Source organism: Acinonyx jubatus, chromosome D2 (assembly GCF_027475565.1).
Source record: "Acinonyx jubatus isolate Ajub_Pintada_27869175 chromosome D2, VMU_Ajub_asm_v1.0, whole genome shotgun sequence".
NCBI lineage: Eukaryota > Metazoa > Chordata > Mammalia > Carnivora > Felidae > Acinonyx > Acinonyx jubatus.
Window position 1 is genome coordinate 60,044,794 of NC_069393.1, and position 20,775 is coordinate 60,065,568.

The window sequence follows — 20,775 nt, forward strand, 5'->3', positions numbered from 1 at the left end:
AGGTGAAGGAAAAGTAACCAACAACTATTTATTACATGTTAGGTATTATATATACATTATCTCATTTAATCTTTACACAACTGTGTGAGGTAGGTACAATTATTATCCCTATTTTAGAAATTGGGCAACTTGAGTTAAGTAACTTGCTCCAGGTCATTCAGCTACTAAATATCGTTGAAGGAAGCCAGTAAGACCTAAAAACCAACAACTTGAATAATTGTGCTAGATTTTCCCAACTCCCTTGGCTCACTTGTCTGCATCTAGCCCCAGAGTTGTGAGATTCAAATGAGATAAAATATGCAGCAGCGTTTTATAACCTGTGAAGCATTACAAAACGGCACATAATATTTTAAATACACGGTTAAAATACAGTTTATTTGTAACAAAAGATAACATAGCATGAATACAGAACGTACACATTTCTCAATGACAAAATTTAGGTACTCAACTTTTGATTGAAATATATAGGGGCGCCTGGGTGGCTCTGTCGGTTAAGCTTCTGACTTTGGCTCAGGTCATGATATCAGGTTCATGGGCTCAAGCCTTTGTTGGGCTCTGGGCTGACAGCTCAGAGCCTGGAGCGGGCTTGGAATTCTGTGTCTGTCTTTCAAAAATAAACGTTAAGAAAATTGTTTTTAGGGGCACCTCGGTGGCTCAGTCCACTAAGCATCAACTCTTGATTTCGGCTTAGGTCATGATCTCATGGTTCGTGAATCTGAGCCCAGGGTCAGGCTCTGCGCTGACAGTGCAGACAGCTTGCTTGGGATTCTTTCTCTCCCTCACTCTCTACACCTCTCCTGCTTGCTGTCTCTCTCTCGCTCTTTCCCTCAAAATAAATAAATAAACTAAACCAAAATTTAAAATAACAACTATATATAACATACATGCTGTAAAGTTCACAAAACTTAAAGCGTGTAGCTTAATTTTTACAAAAGTAAAAGTTGAAAAAAAAAAGTCACTACCACCCAGATCAAAATACAAAACATTACCAGTATCTCAGAAGCTTCCTTCTGGCTACGTTTACAAGAGACCTGGATTGGAATCTTGACACTCACTTTCTTCTTGACTTTGGCAAGTTATTTTAACCTCTTTGGGTCTCGGTTCAGTCACCTGTAAAGTGAGGCTAACACTCCCTTATAAGATTGTTGAATTAAAGGAGGTCATAAAATGTAAAATACCTCTCACAGTGTCTAAAAATAGCTGGTCTGAAATAAACGGTAATTATTACACGCAAACGCTATAGGCGGTCGCCACCTCCCACTTCCTGCCTTTCCGTCACTCACTTTTGAAAGTGCTCTTGCTCCCATTCTTTTTCGCCTTCTTTCTCGCCCCTCCTACTGCCGTATATTGCCTTCCCAAGCTGTCGTAAAACGCTCCTCCCCGCCCTCCATGTGGCGAAAACGCAATCACACTTGACGGCGCGAGGTGGCTCAGCCGCAAGATGGCGGCGCTGGCGGAGGAGCAGACGGAGGTGGCGGTCAAGTTAGAGCCTGAGGGACCGCCGACGCTGCTACCTCCGCAGGCGGGGGACGGCGCTGGCGAGGGTGGCGGCGGCACTACCAACAACGGCCCTAACGGCGGCGGCGGGAACGTTGCGGCGGCGTCGTCGTCGGCCGGCGGGGATGGTGGGACCCCCAAACCCTCGGTGGCTGTCTCCGCCGTTGCTCCGGCGGGGGCGGCCACGGTGCCCGCCGCTGCTCCGGAGGCCGGAGCTCCCCACGACCGACAGACTCTGCTGGCCGTGCTGCAGTTCCTGCGGCAGAGCAATCTCCGCGAGGCTGAAGAGGCGCTGCGCCGTGAGGCCCGGCTGCTGGAGGAGGCAGTGGCGGGCACCGGAGTCCCGGGAGAGGCGGACGGCGCCGGTGCTGAGGCGGCTAGCGCGCTTCTCAGCCGGGTCACAGCCTCGGCCCCCGGCCCCGCTGCCACTGACCCTCCGGGCACCGGTGCTTCGGGGGCCGCCGCAGTCTCGGGCTTAGCGACAGGTCCTGCGGCTCCGGGGAAAGGTGAGCCGCGGAGTCCCGGGGAGGTAGGGCACGAAGGGGAGCAAGCCGGGAAGGCAGAGGCAGGCAGGCCTGCACCTCTGCGGGCTTGTTTTGAATTTCCTGGGCCCGCCTCTAGGACCACATGCCCGCCCCTTTCTCTAGTGCGCCGGCTGCGCAGTCAAACCCTCTTCCGAGCTGTCAGTTCCAGTGAGAGGCTGAGGAGAGCTGTTGAGCAAAGGGATGTCTGGGGAAGGTGGGCGCCGAGAGGCGAGGACCTTCAGGCTTTTGGCCCCTTTCCTCTTTTTTGGGCTCTTGAGCCTTGGGAGGTCTGCATTAACAGTAATAATATTTGTACCGCTCTGTACTAGCTTCTTTAAGTAATTACTTAAAATATTTGATCTGTCCTAATTCTCACAATTCCACTGTGAGCTAGACATTACCTCTATTTTGGAGATCAGAAAACGAACTGGGAAAGGCCAGCGGACCTTTGCTTTGGACCAAACAGCCAGTATTTCTCAAAATATAGGTTGTTACTAGTGGTAAACCTATAGGGGAATGCAGATTTCTGGGCATCACTTCAGACTTAGTGAATCAGATCGTGTAGAGGTGGAGTTTAAGAATCTCCATTTTTGAAAATATGTTTTCAAGGGGTATTAATGTATGGCAAAGTTTGAGAACCATTCATTTAGGAATAGGTTCAGACCGGGGTTCGGATTCTGTCTCTGTTGTTTTTACTTGCGTGATGTGATGCTGATTCTTCCTGAGTTTGAATTTTTTTTCTCTATTAGATGGGTTATACATATATACACATGGGTATATACGTATATACGCATACATACGTATCTACATACATACCTATAATATGTATATATTATATATATACGGATATTATATGTATATAAAATGCCTGGTACTGATAAGTTTATGTCTAGCACCTATCACCTGAGACCTCCCTCCCAGCCTTTACCTAGCTGTTGTTGCAAAGTCCATGCAGTAAAATTCATACACAATATAAGGTCTCAAAGGTGATCCTGAGCTGATAATAAATGTTTGTTTAATTAAGTTATCCAGGGCAGAGCCTCTAGCCAAATTAATCTGCATTTATGAGACCCAATCTTTGTGGCATTGCCAGACATGAAGTATGAATATATAGCATTGTATCCTGTAAATAGAAATGTGCAAAACTGTGATAGTAATCTTTTCTGAGTGCTAAATTTTGTGGATTAACTATAAGACGGATAAATTATGTTGATTATTTTTCTATAATATCTCATCTTTTTGGAAACGATCTGTCAAAATTCAGGAACCAATAAGGAGGAAAAAAAGCCATCACAGTAACCAAAAGAACTTATAACATTTGTGCATTTAAGAACACAGCAGTAGTATAATTTCCAACGATCAAACGCTGATTAGATTGACAGGTGTATCATTGTTTGGTGTTGCTACGTTACAAACAAATACTAATGTTTTCTTCCCTGGAATGTTTATGGGAATTATTTTAAGCATATAAAATTGAATTATCTGTTGGAAACATAAATAAGGCAAGTCCTTCCCATCCTTAAAATGCTTGCATTTTGTAAGGAGTGATTGATGTACACATATTCTACAGGATAGGACGTGTTACAGGAAAGTTACAAAATATGTAGATAGCTCAGAGAGCTGGGAATGTTATTTCAGGGCATGGCTTCGTGATGGTGGGTGCCATTTACACTAAGCCTTGGGAGAAGATTAATATACTTGTTTGATTTGCACATGTCATGTTTTATGAAATTTGTCTTTAGAAAAAGGTAGCTGCAGGAAAAATATTGACCTGTTTTGTTATTGATTTGGAATTTTTATTTTAAGATATGGACAAGCTGAGGGGCACCTGGGTGGCTAAGTCGGTTGAGCATCTGACTGTTGATTTTGGCTCAGGTCATAGATCGAGCCCCACATTGGGCTCTGCACTGACAGTGTGAAACCTGCTTGGTATTTTCTCTCTTCCTCTCTCTCTGCCCCTCCTGTGCTTGTGCATGCACGTATTTTCCTGTGTGTGCGCATGCTCTCTCTCTCAAAATAAATAAATAAAAACATTTAAAAAAGAATAATTAACATTAAAACAAGAAGATATGGACAAGCCGAAGGAGTTTTGGATGGGTGACTGAAACAAGGTGAAAATTTCATTGAAAGATCATGTGATTGTGTTGGAGAAGAGTTTGGTGAGAGACAAACATTTGAGAAACAATTTACCTCTGGACCTTAGCAAAACAGTCTTAGTCATTTGGTGCTTATCAGGCCATTTTCTTGAAAGTTGTTTTTTGTGTTTTAAACAGTTGGAAGTGTAGCTGTAGAAGACCAGCCGGATGTCAGTGCTGTGCTATCAGCTTACAACCAACAAGGAGACCCCACAATGTATGAAGAATATTATAGTGGACTGAAACACTTCATTGAATGTTCTTTGGACTGCCATCGGGCAGAATTATCCCAACTCTTTTATCCTCTGTTTGTACACATGTACTTGGAACTAGTCTACAATCAACATGAGAATGAAGCAAAATCATTTTTTGAGAAGTATGTGAATTTTATATATATTATATATATAGTATATATATATAATGTATATACACATCTGTAACCACACTAATGTAAGATTGTAACTCCAAAAGTATTTCATAAAGGAGAGGTACCTGGTGCTCAGAGAACCTAAAAAAGGGGTTTGATCTATTTGGAGAAGTCAGGGAAGGCTCCCAGAGGAAGTGATGCTTGAGGTAAATCTGAAGATTGGATAGGAGTTACCAGATGAAGAGAAGAGGGAAAAGCATATGTGACAGCTCTGGCAGGAGGGATCGTGGTAGGTATAGAGATAAAAGAAGGCCAGCGTGGCTGGAGCAGAGTATGGGGTTGGGTATAGTATAACATTAAGCTGGGCTGGAACAGGCAGGTTTTTGGGCCACGTTGAGGGTCTTTATTTATCCTGAGAGCAGTAGTGGGTTGTACTGGGTAGGATTAGATTTGGTGGAGATACACTGAAAACTCAAAACAATAATGGCATAAATAAAATAAAAGTTTATTTTTTGCTTTTATCCTAAGAGCAATAGAAAGTGGTGTTAGGGTTAGATTAGACCAAGAATGGCTGAAAACCCAAACAGCAGAAGCTTAAATATGATAACAGTTTATTTCTCTCTCATAGAGGTAGGGCAGTCCAAGACTGGCATGGAGTCCTTGATTACCAGGGACTTAGGCTCTCTCGATCTCGTTATTCTACCATTCTTGTCATGCAGCTTCCACCTGTGGCACAAGATGGCTCTTTGGTTCTAAGCAATCACATCAGTGTTACAGTCAGCAGGGAGGGCACACATCCTTCCTGGAAGTTGCACACACTTTTTTTTTACGTCATTAGTCAACGGCCACACTTACCTACAAGGGAGGTAGGAAATGTGGCCTTTGCCTAGGTGTTTATATGCTCAGCTAATATTCAGGTATTCTGTTGTGGAGGAATAAAGAAAAAAAAAGGATATTTGGGGACAGTGAGGTGTCTGTGCTCCAGAAGTCATTGAAGGACCATGTCATTATTAGACTTGCTTTTTTTTTTTAATTTTATTTTTTCTTAAAGTAATCTCTTCACCTAAAGTGGGGCTCGAACTCACAACCCTGAGAAAAAGAGTTACATGGTCTACGAACTGAGCTAGCCAGACACCCCAATTTGCATTAATAAAATTTTTTTTTTAATGTTTATTTATTTTTGAGACAATACGAGAGACGGAGTGCGAGCAGTGGAGGGGCAGACAGAGGGAGACACAGAATCTGAAGCAGGTTCCAGGCTCTGAGCTGTCAGCCCAGAGCCCGACACAGGGCTCAAACTCACCAACCATGAGATCATGACCTGAGCCGAAGTCAGACACTTAACCAATTGAGCCACTCAAGCGCCCCCCAATTTGCATTTTGAAAGGACCTTTATGCAGTTGGAAAAATAGATAGTGGGAGAGAAACAGAGTGACTCTAGAGTGACCAGTTTTGGAGGTTATTTTAGTGGTTCTCAACTTGGGGTAATATTATTCCTTCTTTCTCTGGGCTATTTGAAAATGTTTGGAGGTGTTTTGGTTGTCATAATGACTAGGGTGGGGAGGAGCAGGTGGCTTAGGGATACGAAATATTCTAATATGTGTGTGTAATCCCACTAAGCAAAGAATTATTTGCCCCAAATTGTTCTGTTGAGAAACACTAGGCCAGGATGCAGTAGTGTTTGTGAAGGGAAGTAGACATATTGGTAAGGCAGTTGGTGATGGATTGGATATGGAGGTGAGGGAGATGAAGGCATTATTGCTAACCCCTAGGTTTCTGGCTCCCCCACCTGGATAGGGGTGCTCTTTGCTAAGATAGAAAACCCTTGAAGAGGACCTGGTTTGTCAGGTTGTGAAGTAATCTTGAGTTCAGATCTGAATATGCCTTTGACTCATTTAAGAGATGTCAAGTTGATAGGTGGATGATATATAAGGCTCTGGAGCTCAGAGGAGATGTAGGGACTGGAGCTATAAATTGCAGTTGTGTATAATATTGACGGATATGGATGAGATCATCTGGGGTGGGGGTAGGAGTATGAAGTAGATCAATAAAAGGGCTGTACTGAGCCTTAGGGATCTCCAGCATTTGGAGTGGAAGAGATAGAAAAAGAGTGTAAGAGATGGCCAAGTAGAAGAGGTATGCAAGGAGAGGTCAGAGAAGTAGGAGGAAAAGCAGGTGGGTATTGAGTTTTCGTATATGTGCTGCCTAAGCAAGCACAGAGGGTATTGAGTTTTAGAAAAAGAAAGGAGGGGTGCCTGGGTGGCTTAGTTGGTGAAGCAGCTCAGGTCAGGATCTCGTGGTTCGAGATCTCTTCCCCTCCCCTGCTTGTGCTGTCTCTCTCTCTCTCAAAAAAATAAACATTTAAAAAATTAAAAAAAAAAAAAAGAAGCCAAAGAAAGAAGTGTTTAAAAAGGAGGCGGTACTTAACAGTTTGAATGAGAGCACTTTAGTACAAGCAATAGATCCAAAAGCCAGGACTTGTCAGATAACACAAATAATAGGAATAGATGAGTAATAGAACTTGGGACCCCTAGCTTCTATGCCATTTGTTATTGTACAAATGCCTAATAGAAGGTTATAAAGTAAACGTTCTATAGCTCAGTGTTGTTGAAAAAAGAACAGAGGCTGATGATGACAACTTCTACTGTAAGCTAATTTTTCTTACAGTGTTGTCATCAAAAAACGTCTTCCTCTCGCAGTCTAATGGTGTAGCCATCTCCTCACGTGGGAAGCTGGAATATCACAGAGGACTCTGTCTCCTTGTTATGGACGGTCTCAACCCTTGCCGAGACACCATGCTCAGATGAGGTTACAGGCAGTGACTGATGTGAACACCAAGAGGCTGAGATTCCTAATTTCACTCAAATCTTGACAGAAACCTTAGTTCATGTCTTGACGAGTCATAGCAGGGTAACACAGGTAACAGTTTAGGAATGTATTGACTGTGTATCAGAGCTAGATTATATTATTATGTTTAGTCATTGTTCTCTAATTGTTTTTGCATTGTTTGCTGCTCTTAGTGAGTGCCAAATATATAATCTTTAATTTTACTTTATCAGGAAAATTGAGATTTGTAGAAACAAAAGTACATTTAAATTTACTAATTGTCACCAAGGCTGAAAGCTTTACTTAATTACCTTTGGTAATGGTGAGTAAATGGAAGTGTTCATTCTTTGGCATCCACATTTGTTTGTCCTTTAGTTATATTATTATACTGATGTTTAATAAATATGTCTGGTATTAAGAATATAAGAAATCATTGAAAATGGGTGAGTTTTATGAGGATGACATGTATTGATTATTGTTAAGAAGTTGAGTGATAGGTTCATTGAGTTAATTATACTAGTTTCTATTGTGTGTGTTCAAAACTTTCCATAATAAAAAGTTTTTAAAAGTGGGTTTTGAGAGGACATAAAATTTAGTAAAGCAAGAATTCTAATTCATATGTTTACCAGTGGTAGATATGTTTCATTCACTTAAGGTATTTATTTCAGATTCTCTTAAAATGTTAATGATACATTTCATTAGAGAATTAAAATTTTTAAATTTCAGGATGAATTCAGAAACTGAATTGTAATCATTTTGAAATGAGTTACTTCTGATCCTGTAGCTTAGTCCAGGATTATTCAGACTGCTACATTGAAAATATTCTGGGATGTTTATAAATATATGGGGGAGAAAAGATCCCTTAATGATTACATTGAAAAATGACTTTTTAAAATCACTAAAACAGGTTCCATGGAGATCAGGAATGTTATTACCAGGATGACCTACGAGTATTATCTAGTCTTACCAAAAAGGAACACATGAAAGGGAATGAGACCATGTTGGATTTTCGAACAAGTAAATTTGTTCTGCGTATTTCCCGTGACTCGTACCAACTCTTGAAGAGGCATCTTCAGGAGAAACAGAACAATCAGATATGGAACATAGTTCAGGAGCACCTCTACATTGACATCTTTGATGGGATGCCGCGTAGTAAGCAACAGATAGATGCGATGGTGGGAAGTTTGGCAGGAGAGGCTAAACGAGAGGCAAACAAGTCAAAGGTATGGGAATAAACCTAAGAACTATGTAATGCAGATTATGAAAAACTGTAGCATTTCCATCTCCATAATTTACACATTTTTCTTATAGCTAGTTTGGGAATAATTGTACACTATATACTAAGTTTCATGATCTAAGGATGCTGTATAGATGAGAATTTGGGAATGGTTGCATTGAACAGAACCCTGACTATGGTGGCTGAAACAAGTGAGGGATTTTGCATACATATAATGAATTGCAGAGAAAAGCCCTCTTGGACTCGCATGAGGGCTCCACAGTGCCATCAAGGAGCCTGGCTCCTTCTAGTTTCTGCTCCACCATCTTTAGAATGTGGCTTTCTTCTTTGTGCTCACAGATGGCTGTTGCAGCTCCAGCATTGCACCTGCATTCCAGGAAGTCTGAAGGGGGAGGACAGAAGGCATATCCCTGCTAAATCTCTTTTGTTATCAGGAAAACAATATTTTCTTCCTAAAATCTTACCCAGTATATTTGTGGGTACATCTATTGGCCAGAATGACATTATATGGCTATTCCTAGCTGCAAAGGATTCTGGGAACAGAAATTATTTCACTGAGCATATTGCTGTTCCAGCAAAATCAGGGTTCTGTTAGTAAGGAAGAGGGATTGGCTACTGGGTAGAAAACTACAGAATCTGCTTCAGGATATAAATTACTGTATTGTAATTGTGATTCATCCTATCAAGATATGAAAAGGATATATCAATGAGTGAAATACTCATTTCAAAAATGTTGGCGTTTTTGACTTATAGGTATTTTTTGGCTTATTAAAAGAACCAGAAATTGAGGTACCTTTGGATGATGAAGATGAAGAAGGAGAAAATGAAGAAGGAAAACCTAAAAAGAAGAAACCTAAAAAAGATAGTATTGGGTCCAAAAGCAAAAAACAAGATCCCAATGCTCCACCTCAAAACAGGTGAGGAAAAAACTTCAGGAACATGTGTAGAGGTATAAGGTGATATATTATTGTAGAGAATTCAGTAATTCAGAGTACTTTTCAATCTGTTTTTCTTTTACAGAATCCCTCTTCCTGAGTTGAAAGATTCAGATAAGTTGGATAAGATAATGAATATGAAAGAAACCACCAAACGAGTACGCCTTGGGCCAGACTGTTTACCCTCCATTTGTTTCTATACATTCCTCAATGCTTACCAGGTTGGTGAGATCGTTGCGCAATTTCTGCCTGGAGAGTCATGTAAAATGGTGACTTACCATTAAAAGAAACCTAGATGTGTTAACTTAAACGGAGTTTTCTTTTTTAAACTCTTGATGTAAATATAGCTTAAAGACAGAAGTTAGACAAGGATAATTGGACGCTGCTTGGAATAGCTAGAAGGCAATGTTGAAAAGACCTTTAGCAACTTGTAGATGCCAGAATCTTGGTTATGTGTGTTGTTTCACTGATTAGAATTCTGCTTGTCTTTGAGGAGGAAACTATGTAGTTAATCTCTATTTAACTTGGCTTACGTACTTAATAAACTTAATACTTTTTATTAAGGATTCTGTCTTTATAGATTGTTTATAATCTTTTGAGGATATAATTAGCAAAGTACAAAAATGACTACCGTTTTCTTCGTATCATGTGCTCCTAATTTGGAGGGCGTAAAGGGGTGAATGATGACGTGTTCTCAAAGTAAATACTTTCAAACAGTGGGTTTCCTTGGAGAATGAAATCTCTAATGGTATTTTATATGAGAAAAAGAGCTATCATTATGTATTCTCTAACATGTAATTGTAATTTTTTCCCCCTAAGACATTATTGTTTAGTACAAAGTTTTTATTTTTTCATTGGCAGGGCCTCACTGCAGTGGATGTCACTGATGATTCTAGTTTGATTGCTGGAGGTTTTGCAGATTCAACTGTTAGAGTGTGGTCTGTGACACCCAAAAAGCTTCGTAGTGTTAAACAGGCAGCAGGTAACTGAGATGACCTGTTAGGATGTGAACTTGTCCTTAGTTTACACCAATCTGGAATCCAGGGAATATACACAAGAGATTGTGATCTTAGCAGAATTTCACTTTAACTCAAAATGTTAACATTCCCAGGGTGCCTGGCTGGCTCAGTCGGTGGAGCATGTGACACTTGATCTCGGGGTTGTGAGTTCAAGCTCCATGTTGGGCATGGAGCTTACTGAAAAAAAAAAAAAAAAAAAAAAAAAAAAAAAAAAAAAAAAAAAAAAAAAAAATGCTAATGTTCCCAACAGCGAAAAGTGCATTGGAGTGGCAATTAGGAGACAGGGGTACTTAGACCGGTTTAACTTCTCTAGGCCTCAGTTTTCTCATCTGTAGCATGAGAGGATTGGGTTGGAAAACTCCTTAAGGTTAAAAATCTACTTTCATGACTGCCTGTTAATTTAAAACATGCCTTTTAAAGTAAATACTGGGATTGTACTTTCTGTTTTAAACATAAAAATGGCTAAAAAAGAAATAGGGTTAGGATTTCACTTTAAAGAAAGTTTCTTGCTAAATGTATTGTTTAAACAAGAGAATACATTTTCAAAAAATTTTTAATATTTCCATAGTTTTCATTTGTGTAGAACATTATGATAGAGTGGTTACTTTGAGTTTCAATCATAGTTCCCACATGGAGTAGCTCTGTGCACTCTGGCAAATTTTTAACTATCCTGAACCTCAGTTTCCTCTTCTATACACTGGGCTGATACCACCTAATTTAGAGGTATTAGCAGTGGTTGGTATGTAAGAGGAACTGTTCAAATGTTAGTTCTTCTCCTAAACAACGATTTGATTGCCTTAAAATGTTCTAATGAATATACTTTTTAAGTGAATGTGGTTTTAAAAATCAGTATTTCTGCACCATTTTAGATCTTAGCCTCATAGACAAGGAATCAGATGATGTCTTAGAAAGAATAATGGATGAGAAAACAGCAAGTGAGTTGAAGATTTTGTATGGTCACAGCGGACCTGTCTATGGAGCCAGCTTCAGTCCAGATAGGTAAAATACAAACAAAAAATGAAATACTGCTATATTATAAAATTTGAGATTATAAAAGTTAACTACTGGAAACGTGGGGAAAAATTCTGTTAGAAAAATCTCATGGTTGCCTCTCACGCATTATCTGTTAGACTCTTGCCATTTGCTAATTCATCTTGGGGTATTGGTATACAAGGTAGCAACTTTATACCTAAATTTATAGACTCGAGATGCACGGCTTCCAGGTTTGTTGGCCTTAAAAATTTGCTTTAGTTTTTGTATAACCCCGATAGGAGCTGAATTGCTTCTTTGGGTTCTTGTTTTGGGTTTGTGGCTACTGCCGTATTCCAACATCTCCAAATTCTGAACAAATTCCTGATATTAAAGGTTATTAGATGTCAGTTGAAGAATTTGTATAATCAAAAGAACTAAGGATACTGAAAAGGGCATTTGAAACCCACAAATAGGTATTTACTTATTTTTCATGATCTCTGACATTCTGTAGAAATGGAAGGGAATTTTATATTTATAATACCATTTGTATCTTACTTGGATAATAGCTTTCAGTCCACTAAGATTTTCATCTTTATGAAACCTCGAGAATGAAACTTTGATAGGGTTTAGACAGATGAAACATTTTTACTGGAGGGAAACCTCTGATTTCAGTGAAAACCGTAACTTTCTGAGTTGTTCAGCTTTTGTGTTTATCTCTGAGAGGGTAAACTATTATTTACAGGTCTATAGTGTTTCCGTTTTTGTATTTTTTTGTTGAAAAGACACTTCCTTTTGGGGCATCTGGGTGGCTCAGTCAGTTTAAACGTCCTGACTCTTGAGCTCAGTTCAGGTCTTGCTCTCAGGGTTGTGAGTTCAAGCCCTGCATTGGGTTCTGTGCTGGGTGTGAAGCCTACTTAAAAATTTTTTTTAACGTGTATTTATTTTTGAGACAGAGAGAGAGAGAGCATGAACGGGGGAGGGTCAGAGAGAGAGGGAGACACAGAATCTGAAACAGGCTCCAGGCTCTGAGCCATCAGCACAGAGCCTGACGTGGGGCTTGGACTCACGAACCACGAGATCATGACCTGAGCCGAAGTCGGACGCTTAACCTACTGAGCCACCCAGGCGCCCCAAGACACTTCTTTTAAATGCTTATATTAAGTCATACAGGATAGGAAAATAGCATCTTCATTTTAAAGTAAAAATTGTTGAATTTTAAGTAACATCTTGTATCACATTTCTTAGTTTTTCTCAACTGAACTTTTTGACCATGTTTTTTGTTGGTACTCTTTGGTATAATTTTTTATAAGAACTGTGACTTTTCCAATATACTTTTAAAAATAACGTAACCTCATTCAGTAGGTGCCTAGATGTATAGTGTCACAGCTAATGTTAGTTTGGTTAGTACTTTCAACTTTTGTTATCTACTGTGAATTCCATGTATGAAGTAAAAGTGAGATGTCTCAGCTGTTATTTAACATACTCAAATGTACAGAGAAACTGGACAGGTAACTAAGTTGTGCTGGGAGTCAAATGTATTACCTTCTCTTCTTGCAGGAACTACTTGCTTTCTTCTTCAGAGGATGGGACTGTTAGATTGTGGAGTCTTCAAACATTTACTTGCTTGGTGGGATATAAAGGACACAACTACCCAGTATGGGACACACAGTTTTCCCCATATGGCTATTATTTTGTGTCAGGGGGCCATGATCGAGTAGCTCGGTAAGAACATTGTGATGACTGGCAGAATGGTTACTTTTTGAGAATTACAAACTCCAGCCAAACTCATTTTCACTCCTATTATTTGGGATCAACTTTTCAAGAGTGTCAATATTTATAGCTCCTTATTTGAAAATGAATTTGGGAGAAGTATTACTATGACTGCAGTTATGTCTATACCAAGATTAAGAGTCCTGCTTTTTTTCCTCAAGCTAGCTTATTAACATGCTTCCAGCCCCTCCCTTAGCTAGATGCTAAACCTTGTCTTTCACAACCATTATGTGCACCCGTTTTCCTGTGATCTCTTGTTCAGGATGAGGTAACTCAGATTAGAAACTAATTTTGTGGAAGCCAAAACTAGGGAAAAATACTTTTCTATAGGTTAGACTAGGAATTGGGATAAAGAAAGGGGAGTACAGAGAACTACAGAATTTAAAAAAAATATTGCTCTAGATCAACTTAGTTTTCCTTAAGAATGTTATTTCGTCTCCATCAGTCCATTTTCTTTACCTCAATCAGGTAGCTAGTGAAGGGTCCCCCATGTGGAGCTAACGTTTCACATGGTGTTTCTATTATTTATGTTCAAATTTTGGTAGTTAACTATTAACTATCATTTGTTGCTTTCAATGTATTTTTTAAAAGGCTCTGGGCTACTGACCATTATCAGCCTTTAAGGATATTTGCTGGCCATCTTGCTGATGTGAATTGTACTAGATTCCATCCAAATTCTAATTATGTTGCTACGGGCTCTGCAGACAGAACTGTGCGACTCTGGGATGTCCTGAATGGGAACTGCGTACGGATATTCACTGGACACAAGGTATTTTACACATACAAGTTTGCTTCTGAGAGAATATTTTAAAAATTAACCAGTGACACATTTTAAAGAAACTACTCATTCCACTAAGCTTTAAAATTCTAGCTTTGTCTTATTTTCTCATTTTTAACCTTTTGATTATTTCTATGGACTTCTTTTCTAGGGACCAATTCATTCCTTGACATTTTCTCCCAATGGGAGATTCCTGGCTACAGGAGCAACGGATGGCAGAGTACTCCTTTGGGATATTGGACATGGTTTGATGGTTGGAGAATTAAAAGGCCACACTGATACAGTTTGTTCACTTAGGTTTAGTAGAGATGGTGAAATTTTGGCATCAGGTAAATGACTAGAAATGACTTTGTGGTAAAGGGATGGTATGTTGAAATGAAACAGGAGTGTTGACTATGTTAGGTTTTGCTTCTCTTAGCCATGATTCCAGTCAACATGTGTGTTGACTTCTCAGGTTAAACTGCTTGAAATGGTCCTTTAGAAGGAAGAGTTATTAATCAAGTAGATTTTTTCCACCGGAAATATACAGTAAATATAGGAAGTATATTTGACAAAATGTCAGAATCTAAATATGGTAGATGCTACTAAATGGTTTCCTTTGATTTCCCTGTAGGTTCGATGGATAATACAGTCCGGTTATGGGATGCTGTCAAAGCATTTGAAGATTTAGAGACCGATGACTTTACTACAGCCACTGGGCATATAAATTTACCTGAGAATTCACAGGAGTTATTGCTGGGAACATATATGACCAAATCAACGCCAGTTGTACACCTCCATTTTACTCGAAGAAACTTGGTTCTAGCTGCAGGAGCTTATAGTCCGCAATAAACCATCGGTATTAAAGACCTTTTGGAAGCTACGGTTTGAAAAAGGGAGACTAAAAGCAAATACCTCAGTGATTAATATTTAAGCTACAAAGAATGTTTTGTCTATATGGATCTGGAAGGATGCTGCTTGAAAAATCTGAACAGGACAGTTCCACGTTTCTATAGCAACCACATTTAACTAATTTCCGTTAGTTGAATAAGAGGTATTATGTTCGTGGAGGGGACACTTATGGTGCTTTGGATTGTGTGGAAACTATGCATTTTCTGTTCAAATGCTATTTTAATTTATTATGTTTAGAAAAAAATCAATTACAATAATTCATCCTGCTTCAAGATTCAAATCAAGTAATATAATACCATCTTGAATTTTAGCTGAAGAATTCTATGAGCATGTATGTTTCTGCTGTAAAAATGTAGTTACTGTATGGCACTCAAGTACTATGTTAAATGATCCACTAACCTTTTTGCTTGGCCCATGACTAGTGGAATGTACGTTACTGGGTAGGGTGAACTACAGTTCCTTTCTAAGTACTAGATGAAGTACAACCATCCAATGCCATCTGAATTTGTAACTGTTGGATTATGAGTGCACCCACTCTATAAACCAGGTGAAGAAATTTAGCTTCCATGTTCTACTTCAGCTAAAACAGCTACATACAACCTAGTACACTTGAAGTCAGACAGACATTTCAGTTGCTTACCTCCAGTACTGAGCCTTGCTTTGGGAAACTAAAAGATTTAGACCAAGTCACTGCCAGTTTTTTGCCTTCGTTGCATTTTGTACAGTTTTTATATTTTTGATATCTTGTAAATAAAGACAACCAGCTTTTCCAGGTTCATAATTTATTGTACAAATTGAGTATCACATGATGAGTTGACATTAGCTTCTCCAGGCATGGGAACTTAACAGATGAGGTACACTTTAAAATCCTATAAACAAAGCAAAAATAGTTTAGACACAATTGTGTTCAACCCTACTTTTAAGACAGTCAGTAATTATAAGGACTATTCATGAAGCCCCTGAAATTGAATGCAAATTCATGAGATTCTCAGAGTCAGTAACCACCCCAAAATGAAGATGTCTCTCAGCTTAATACAATTTAACCTAACATTTCACCTTTAACAAAAAGAGCTGCTACGAATTCAGTATGATACTGAACGTATGCTATTGGAAAAGTCTAGGTGCAAAGTAACATTTTAAATAGTGGAAAGTAATCTGTTACTTAGTATCAGAGATAAAATTTCTCCATATTTATAATGAGAATACTACCACCCTCCCAAAGTTGGGAGGTACCTAATGGAAAACTGGGCAAATACTACCTGTTTGTCAGGAATAAGCCATGGGCCACTGTATTCTGGAATAATAGTCAACAGTTTTGAGACTGGAAAAACCCTTATGATCAGAGGAAAAATTTTCTGTGGAGAGTTACATTAAAGATCTGGGTTTTGGGTTTTGTGCACATTATCTACTACCAAAACAAATATTCATTCACTTAAGCATGGGCAAATGGAGATTATAGGGCACCATAAGAAGAAAATAAAATCTATGGGAATTTAAGGAAAAAATAAAATTGCTTATATAAAAATTAGAACCAGCAAAAGATAGATTTGTAATGTATTTAAAAGGTTGGCTAATAATTATTACAGAGATTATATAAGAGAAATAAAGTCTTCACAAAGACAATTGTTAAATGAGAAAAACACATGAAAAGGATGTTAAGAAAAATACAAATGCCAAACAAATGGAAAAAATGTAGTTTCATTAAAGAGACAAATTAGAGGTGCCTGGGTGGCTCAGTCGGTTAAGTGACTGATCCCTGGTTTTGGCTCAGGTCATGATCTGACAGTTTTAGGGTTCCAGCCCCACATGGGGTCCATGCTGGCAGCGTGGGGTCTGCTTGGGATTCTCTCTCTCTGTCCCTCCCCTGCTCGTTGGATTAGGAGTGCAAAATAAATCAACTTAAAAAAGACAAAGTATTTTCACTCATCAAATGAGCAAAAACCAGAAACTGATTATTATTCAACATTGGCTAGTCCAAAAGAGATACTCTCATACTAAGCTGGGTGCCCCACAACCTTTGGAAAAGCACTTAAGCCTAAAACAATCATACAACATTTCATGCTCAAAAGTGTTCAATGTAATGTTATTTCTATTTGAAAAATTCTAACAGGAAACATATAGATCATATATCACAGGGCGCCTGGGTGGCCCAGTCAAGCATCTGACTTTGGCTCCGGTCATGATTTCATGGTTTGTGAGTTTGAGTCCCACATCAGGCGAGTCCCACCTGCTTCAGGTGAGTCCCACTTCTCTCTCTGCCCTTCCTGGGATTCTCTCTCTGATCCTCTCTCACTTGTGCCCTCTTTCTCTCTCTCTCAAAAATCATATATCCGTAAACACTCATGCATTCAAATAATAGATAACATATTTGCTATAAGACAGTATAACAGACATGATTCATAGCCACTGGAAACCAAATTAAAAAAAAACAAAAAGCCAAACCAAAATGTTAACAAAAATCGTCACGGTAATGGGATATGAACAATACTTTCCTCTTATTCTTGTATATAATTTTGCACAATGACAATTTACTTTCATAGTGAGGGAAAAATGCTAACAACAAAATGTCTAACTTACAAACTTAAATGTAAACTCCTTACTGTTTATGTTGCTTTCACAGCTGGTGTTTTTTTAGACCTTAACTTGAAGTACAAGACCATCAAAGCGATGCCTCCATATGTGGCCAGTACACACTAAAAAAGAAAGGACAAAGTAAACAAAAAGCCATTGCCATCTCTATTATTCTAAAACATAATTGCTGAAAGGTATCATTAATACTCACATTCATTCTACCTGTGAGAGTGTAAGAGTTGAAATATTTTTTGATACCAGTGAATTGGAATTGGGCATCAGTTTCTGGTCCTGCCATGATTTCAATCTTTTAAAAAAAAAAAAGAAAAAAAGAAAAAAGCAACAATAAATGGGTTGGATGCAATTTAAAAGAAAAAATATTTTTTTTAATTTAAAGATTTTATTTTTTTAAAGTAATCTCTACACCCAACATGGGACTCTAGCTCACAACCGAGATCAAGAGTTGCATGCTCTACTGACTGAGCCAGTCAGGCGCCTCCACTCCCCACTTTTTTTTTTCTAGTTTAAAAACCTGAAAAGTCATTGCACAGAAGTATTATAAATTTTTACATATGTCTTGCCCAACACAGTAGCAGTAAAGATGGTGGAAAAGCCTTACTGATAAGACTACATTTCAGAAAGACTTTGCCTTGGTTGTTACTATACAACATTCCAGAAGATACATCAAATCACCCAGCACAGGAAGAAAATACAGTATTCTCTAAGTCCACCCTCTAACCCAATGCTGCTCGATATTTTCATTCCTGGCTCTAGCTATACCATGTTACACCGTGCATGGAATCAATCAGTTTTAAGAGTCAAGTTGGAGCTTGTGATACATTTCAAAGTTTCTCAGAAGGGTAACCATCAACAAAACAGCTCAATTCACAACCCCTGTCACAATTTGTCCGTATGGGAAGGAAGAGGAGGGATCAGAGGCCTATTCAATCAGAAATTCTGGGGCCCAGCAATGGCGTTTCTGATGTAAGCTAAAGTTTGAAAGACACTGCAGGAATAGAAAGCCAAGTACTTGTTAGTAATTATGTAGGAAAAAAACTCTGGAAAAATATGCAAGCTTTTAGGAAGACATATCTATAGTACCTATATTTTACACAGGCATATATTTGTTATAATAAAAAATAACAAAGGCACATTCAAAGGTCACCAAAACACTTGAAAATTCGTATGTGTGACCGCCTATCTACCACGACCGACGCCACGCCGAGTCGATTGGCAACATAGACGAGCCGGTCGAGGTCCGGTCGAGATTGGTAGGCAGTGGCAGTGACTCAGCTGGCTCTTGATGAAATGAAGAGGGAGAGAACTGCGAGGAAGTCGTTGCTATGGAAACTGGCACTCACCAGTTTACCATTCAAAGGCCTTCAGAGGCTTTCACGTGCATAGAATTGGCAATGAAAATTTGGATAAATGACCTTAATTCTGAACACTGTTTCAATAAGGTTCTTGGAACAATGAAGGAAATCCAAACTTCCGTGAGCCCCCTCTGGGGCCTTGGCCTTTCCAGCTCAAGTAGGAAAATCTCCATTAAAGTAAATCTTTATAATGTAGCTCTTACATTAACTGTTTCCTTTTACTAGACTTATTAAAGGTATGTTTTTCCCCCGCATTCATCTTCATGATACACTTTTGGATTCTTACGGTATTAAGTAGGTTTCTAGGAGAAACCCTACATAAAACAGAAGCTTAACTTTATCAAATTATTAACTGATAACCCCATGACCTTGTGCCTAACAAAAAGTTTTAAGAGGATGTGGTGTCCAAATGAAACAATACTAAAGTAGTTTAAATTTCTCTTTACACTTTATAGGAGGAAGGCTGGGATGTTCCACAGAAGACTAATTTTGACGGCAAGGAAGGGCATGGCATAGGAACTGAAATTTAGTCTGGGTCTTAAGACTCTTGTGAGGCTCACATGAGATGGAAGCAGGAGTGGAGACTAAAAGGTTGCTGGTGAAATAAACAATGGGAGAAAAGCCTACCAGCACTTGGGTCTGCACCCTTCAGCAAACCGCAGGTTACTTTTGGACAAATATCAGGAACCCTTGTGCTAGAGCAGCCTTTACGGAATAACTGACACTGAAACCTTATTCCTTTTTAAATCCTACAAAGTTTAGGAAGCCATAATAATAATGGAGGAAATTACTTAAGACTAATAATGTACTAATTGTTAAATGGTAGCCCGTGGAGAAACCTAAGCAAGGGGTCTTGCTCTTGTTTCTAATTAACCGGCCCACCTTTGTTAAACATTAGGCCTTCCACGTCTTTTTTCACCTGTGAAAATGGGCATTTCAGAAAAGGCCCGAAGTGACCAACTGCCCTCCCTACTTTCTCTGTTTCTTGAAACTGCAATTTTCCTGTCTGACTGGACACCTACCTGGAATGGTGAGATCACGAGGTAAAAGGAGGCAAGGTCGAGAGCCACTCGGGGACCAGAAGCAGCCTCTTGCACTTCAAGGAGTTTACAGCTCTCTCTGTTCTGGCTACCTCCTAGGAAAGGCCTTCCGGCTGATCGGACATAAACTGAAATCTAACCCGGTTACTGCGGGCCTGGCGAACTGCAGGGGCCGGGCCACACTCACTCTCGCTTTGACAAAGGCTGCAGCGCAGCTAAAGGAGACCTTGCCTGTCAGCTCCCTAAGCACCGCACAGTGGAAGCAAACTGCTATGGGCACACAGAGGAAGAGGTTAATTGGGCCACAGGCCCGAGTTCCATTCAATATTACTTCGCTGGTGACCTTGGGGGACTCCCTTCGCTGCGGGCCTCGTTGTCCTCCATTGTAAGATACAATTTAAGGGCCTTCGGGGACCCTGGGAGCCTCTGGGATTTCCTATCCGTCTCGCCCCGAGGCTTTCCAGGCGAGTCCGACTCCTCGCGCCCCGGCCCTCGTTATGTCTAGTTTCTTTTCCATTCTCCACCCTTCTCGCACCCCAAAGTGAAAACCTAGCGGTGTTCCCGGATCAAGAACGGTGGGATTTTTATGCCGGCCCCGCAAAGCGGAGGTTTAAGGCCTGAGCCCCGGTTCCCCTCCACACACCGACCTTGCAAAAGACACCAATTCCGCTGGCTGTGTCCTTCGACCTACGCAGCTACCCCACCACCGGCCGGAAGAAGCCACCTCCCCCCGCCCGCGTTCAACGGGCCACAGAAACTCAACCGTCAGTGACGATTGGCTACGGCTCGGAGTCCCGCCTTTCCGCTTCCTGTCTCTAAATCTCTCCCCCTCCCCGCACA

General features: G+C 39.9%; 2 protein-coding genes across 5 annotated transcripts; one reads left to right on the top strand and one right to left on the bottom strand.

The window, feature by feature from the left end:
* Nucleotides 1–1,401: 1,401 nt before the first annotated feature.
* TAF5 (TATA-box binding protein associated factor 5) lies at nt 1,402–15,720 on the top strand. Its single transcript, XM_027062982.2, has 11 exons — nt 1,402–2,003; nt 4,295–4,532; nt 8,257–8,572; nt 9,340–9,503; nt 9,607–9,742; nt 10,383–10,503; nt 11,410–11,539; nt 13,070–13,234; nt 13,874–14,051; nt 14,212–14,389; nt 14,674–15,720. Exons 1-11 carry the CDS (start codon nt 1,442–1,444, stop codon nt 14,889–14,891), a joined length of 2,406 nt encoding a protein of 801 aa, XP_026918783.1. The 5' UTR covers nt 1,402–1,441; the 3' UTR covers nt 14,892–15,720.
* Nucleotides 15,717–20,735, bottom strand: ATP5MK (ATP synthase membrane subunit k). Of its 4 annotated transcripts, XM_015063081.3 has the most exons (5): nt 20,583–20,715; nt 19,918–20,048; nt 17,734–17,829; nt 17,552–17,644; nt 15,717–15,820 (listed from the first exon to the last, which is right to left on the bottom strand). In XM_015063081.3, the coding sequence occupies exons 3-4, from the start codon at nt 17,818–17,820 to the stop codon at nt 17,555–17,557; spliced, it is 177 nt and encodes a 58-aa protein (XP_014918567.1). In that variant the 5' UTR covers nt 17,821–17,829; nt 19,918–20,048; nt 20,583–20,715; the 3' UTR covers nt 15,717–15,820; nt 17,552–17,554. The 4 variants fall into 4 exon arrangements, with proteins under 4 accessions (XP_014918567.1, XP_014918565.1, XP_014918566.1 ...); XM_015063079.3 differs by lacking the exon at nt 19,918–20,048 and having other exon boundaries at nt 20,583–20,735; XM_015063080.3 differs by lacking the exon at nt 19,918–20,048 and having other exon boundaries at nt 17,529–17,644; nt 20,583–20,735.
* Nucleotides 20,736–20,775: the final 40 nt, after the last annotated feature.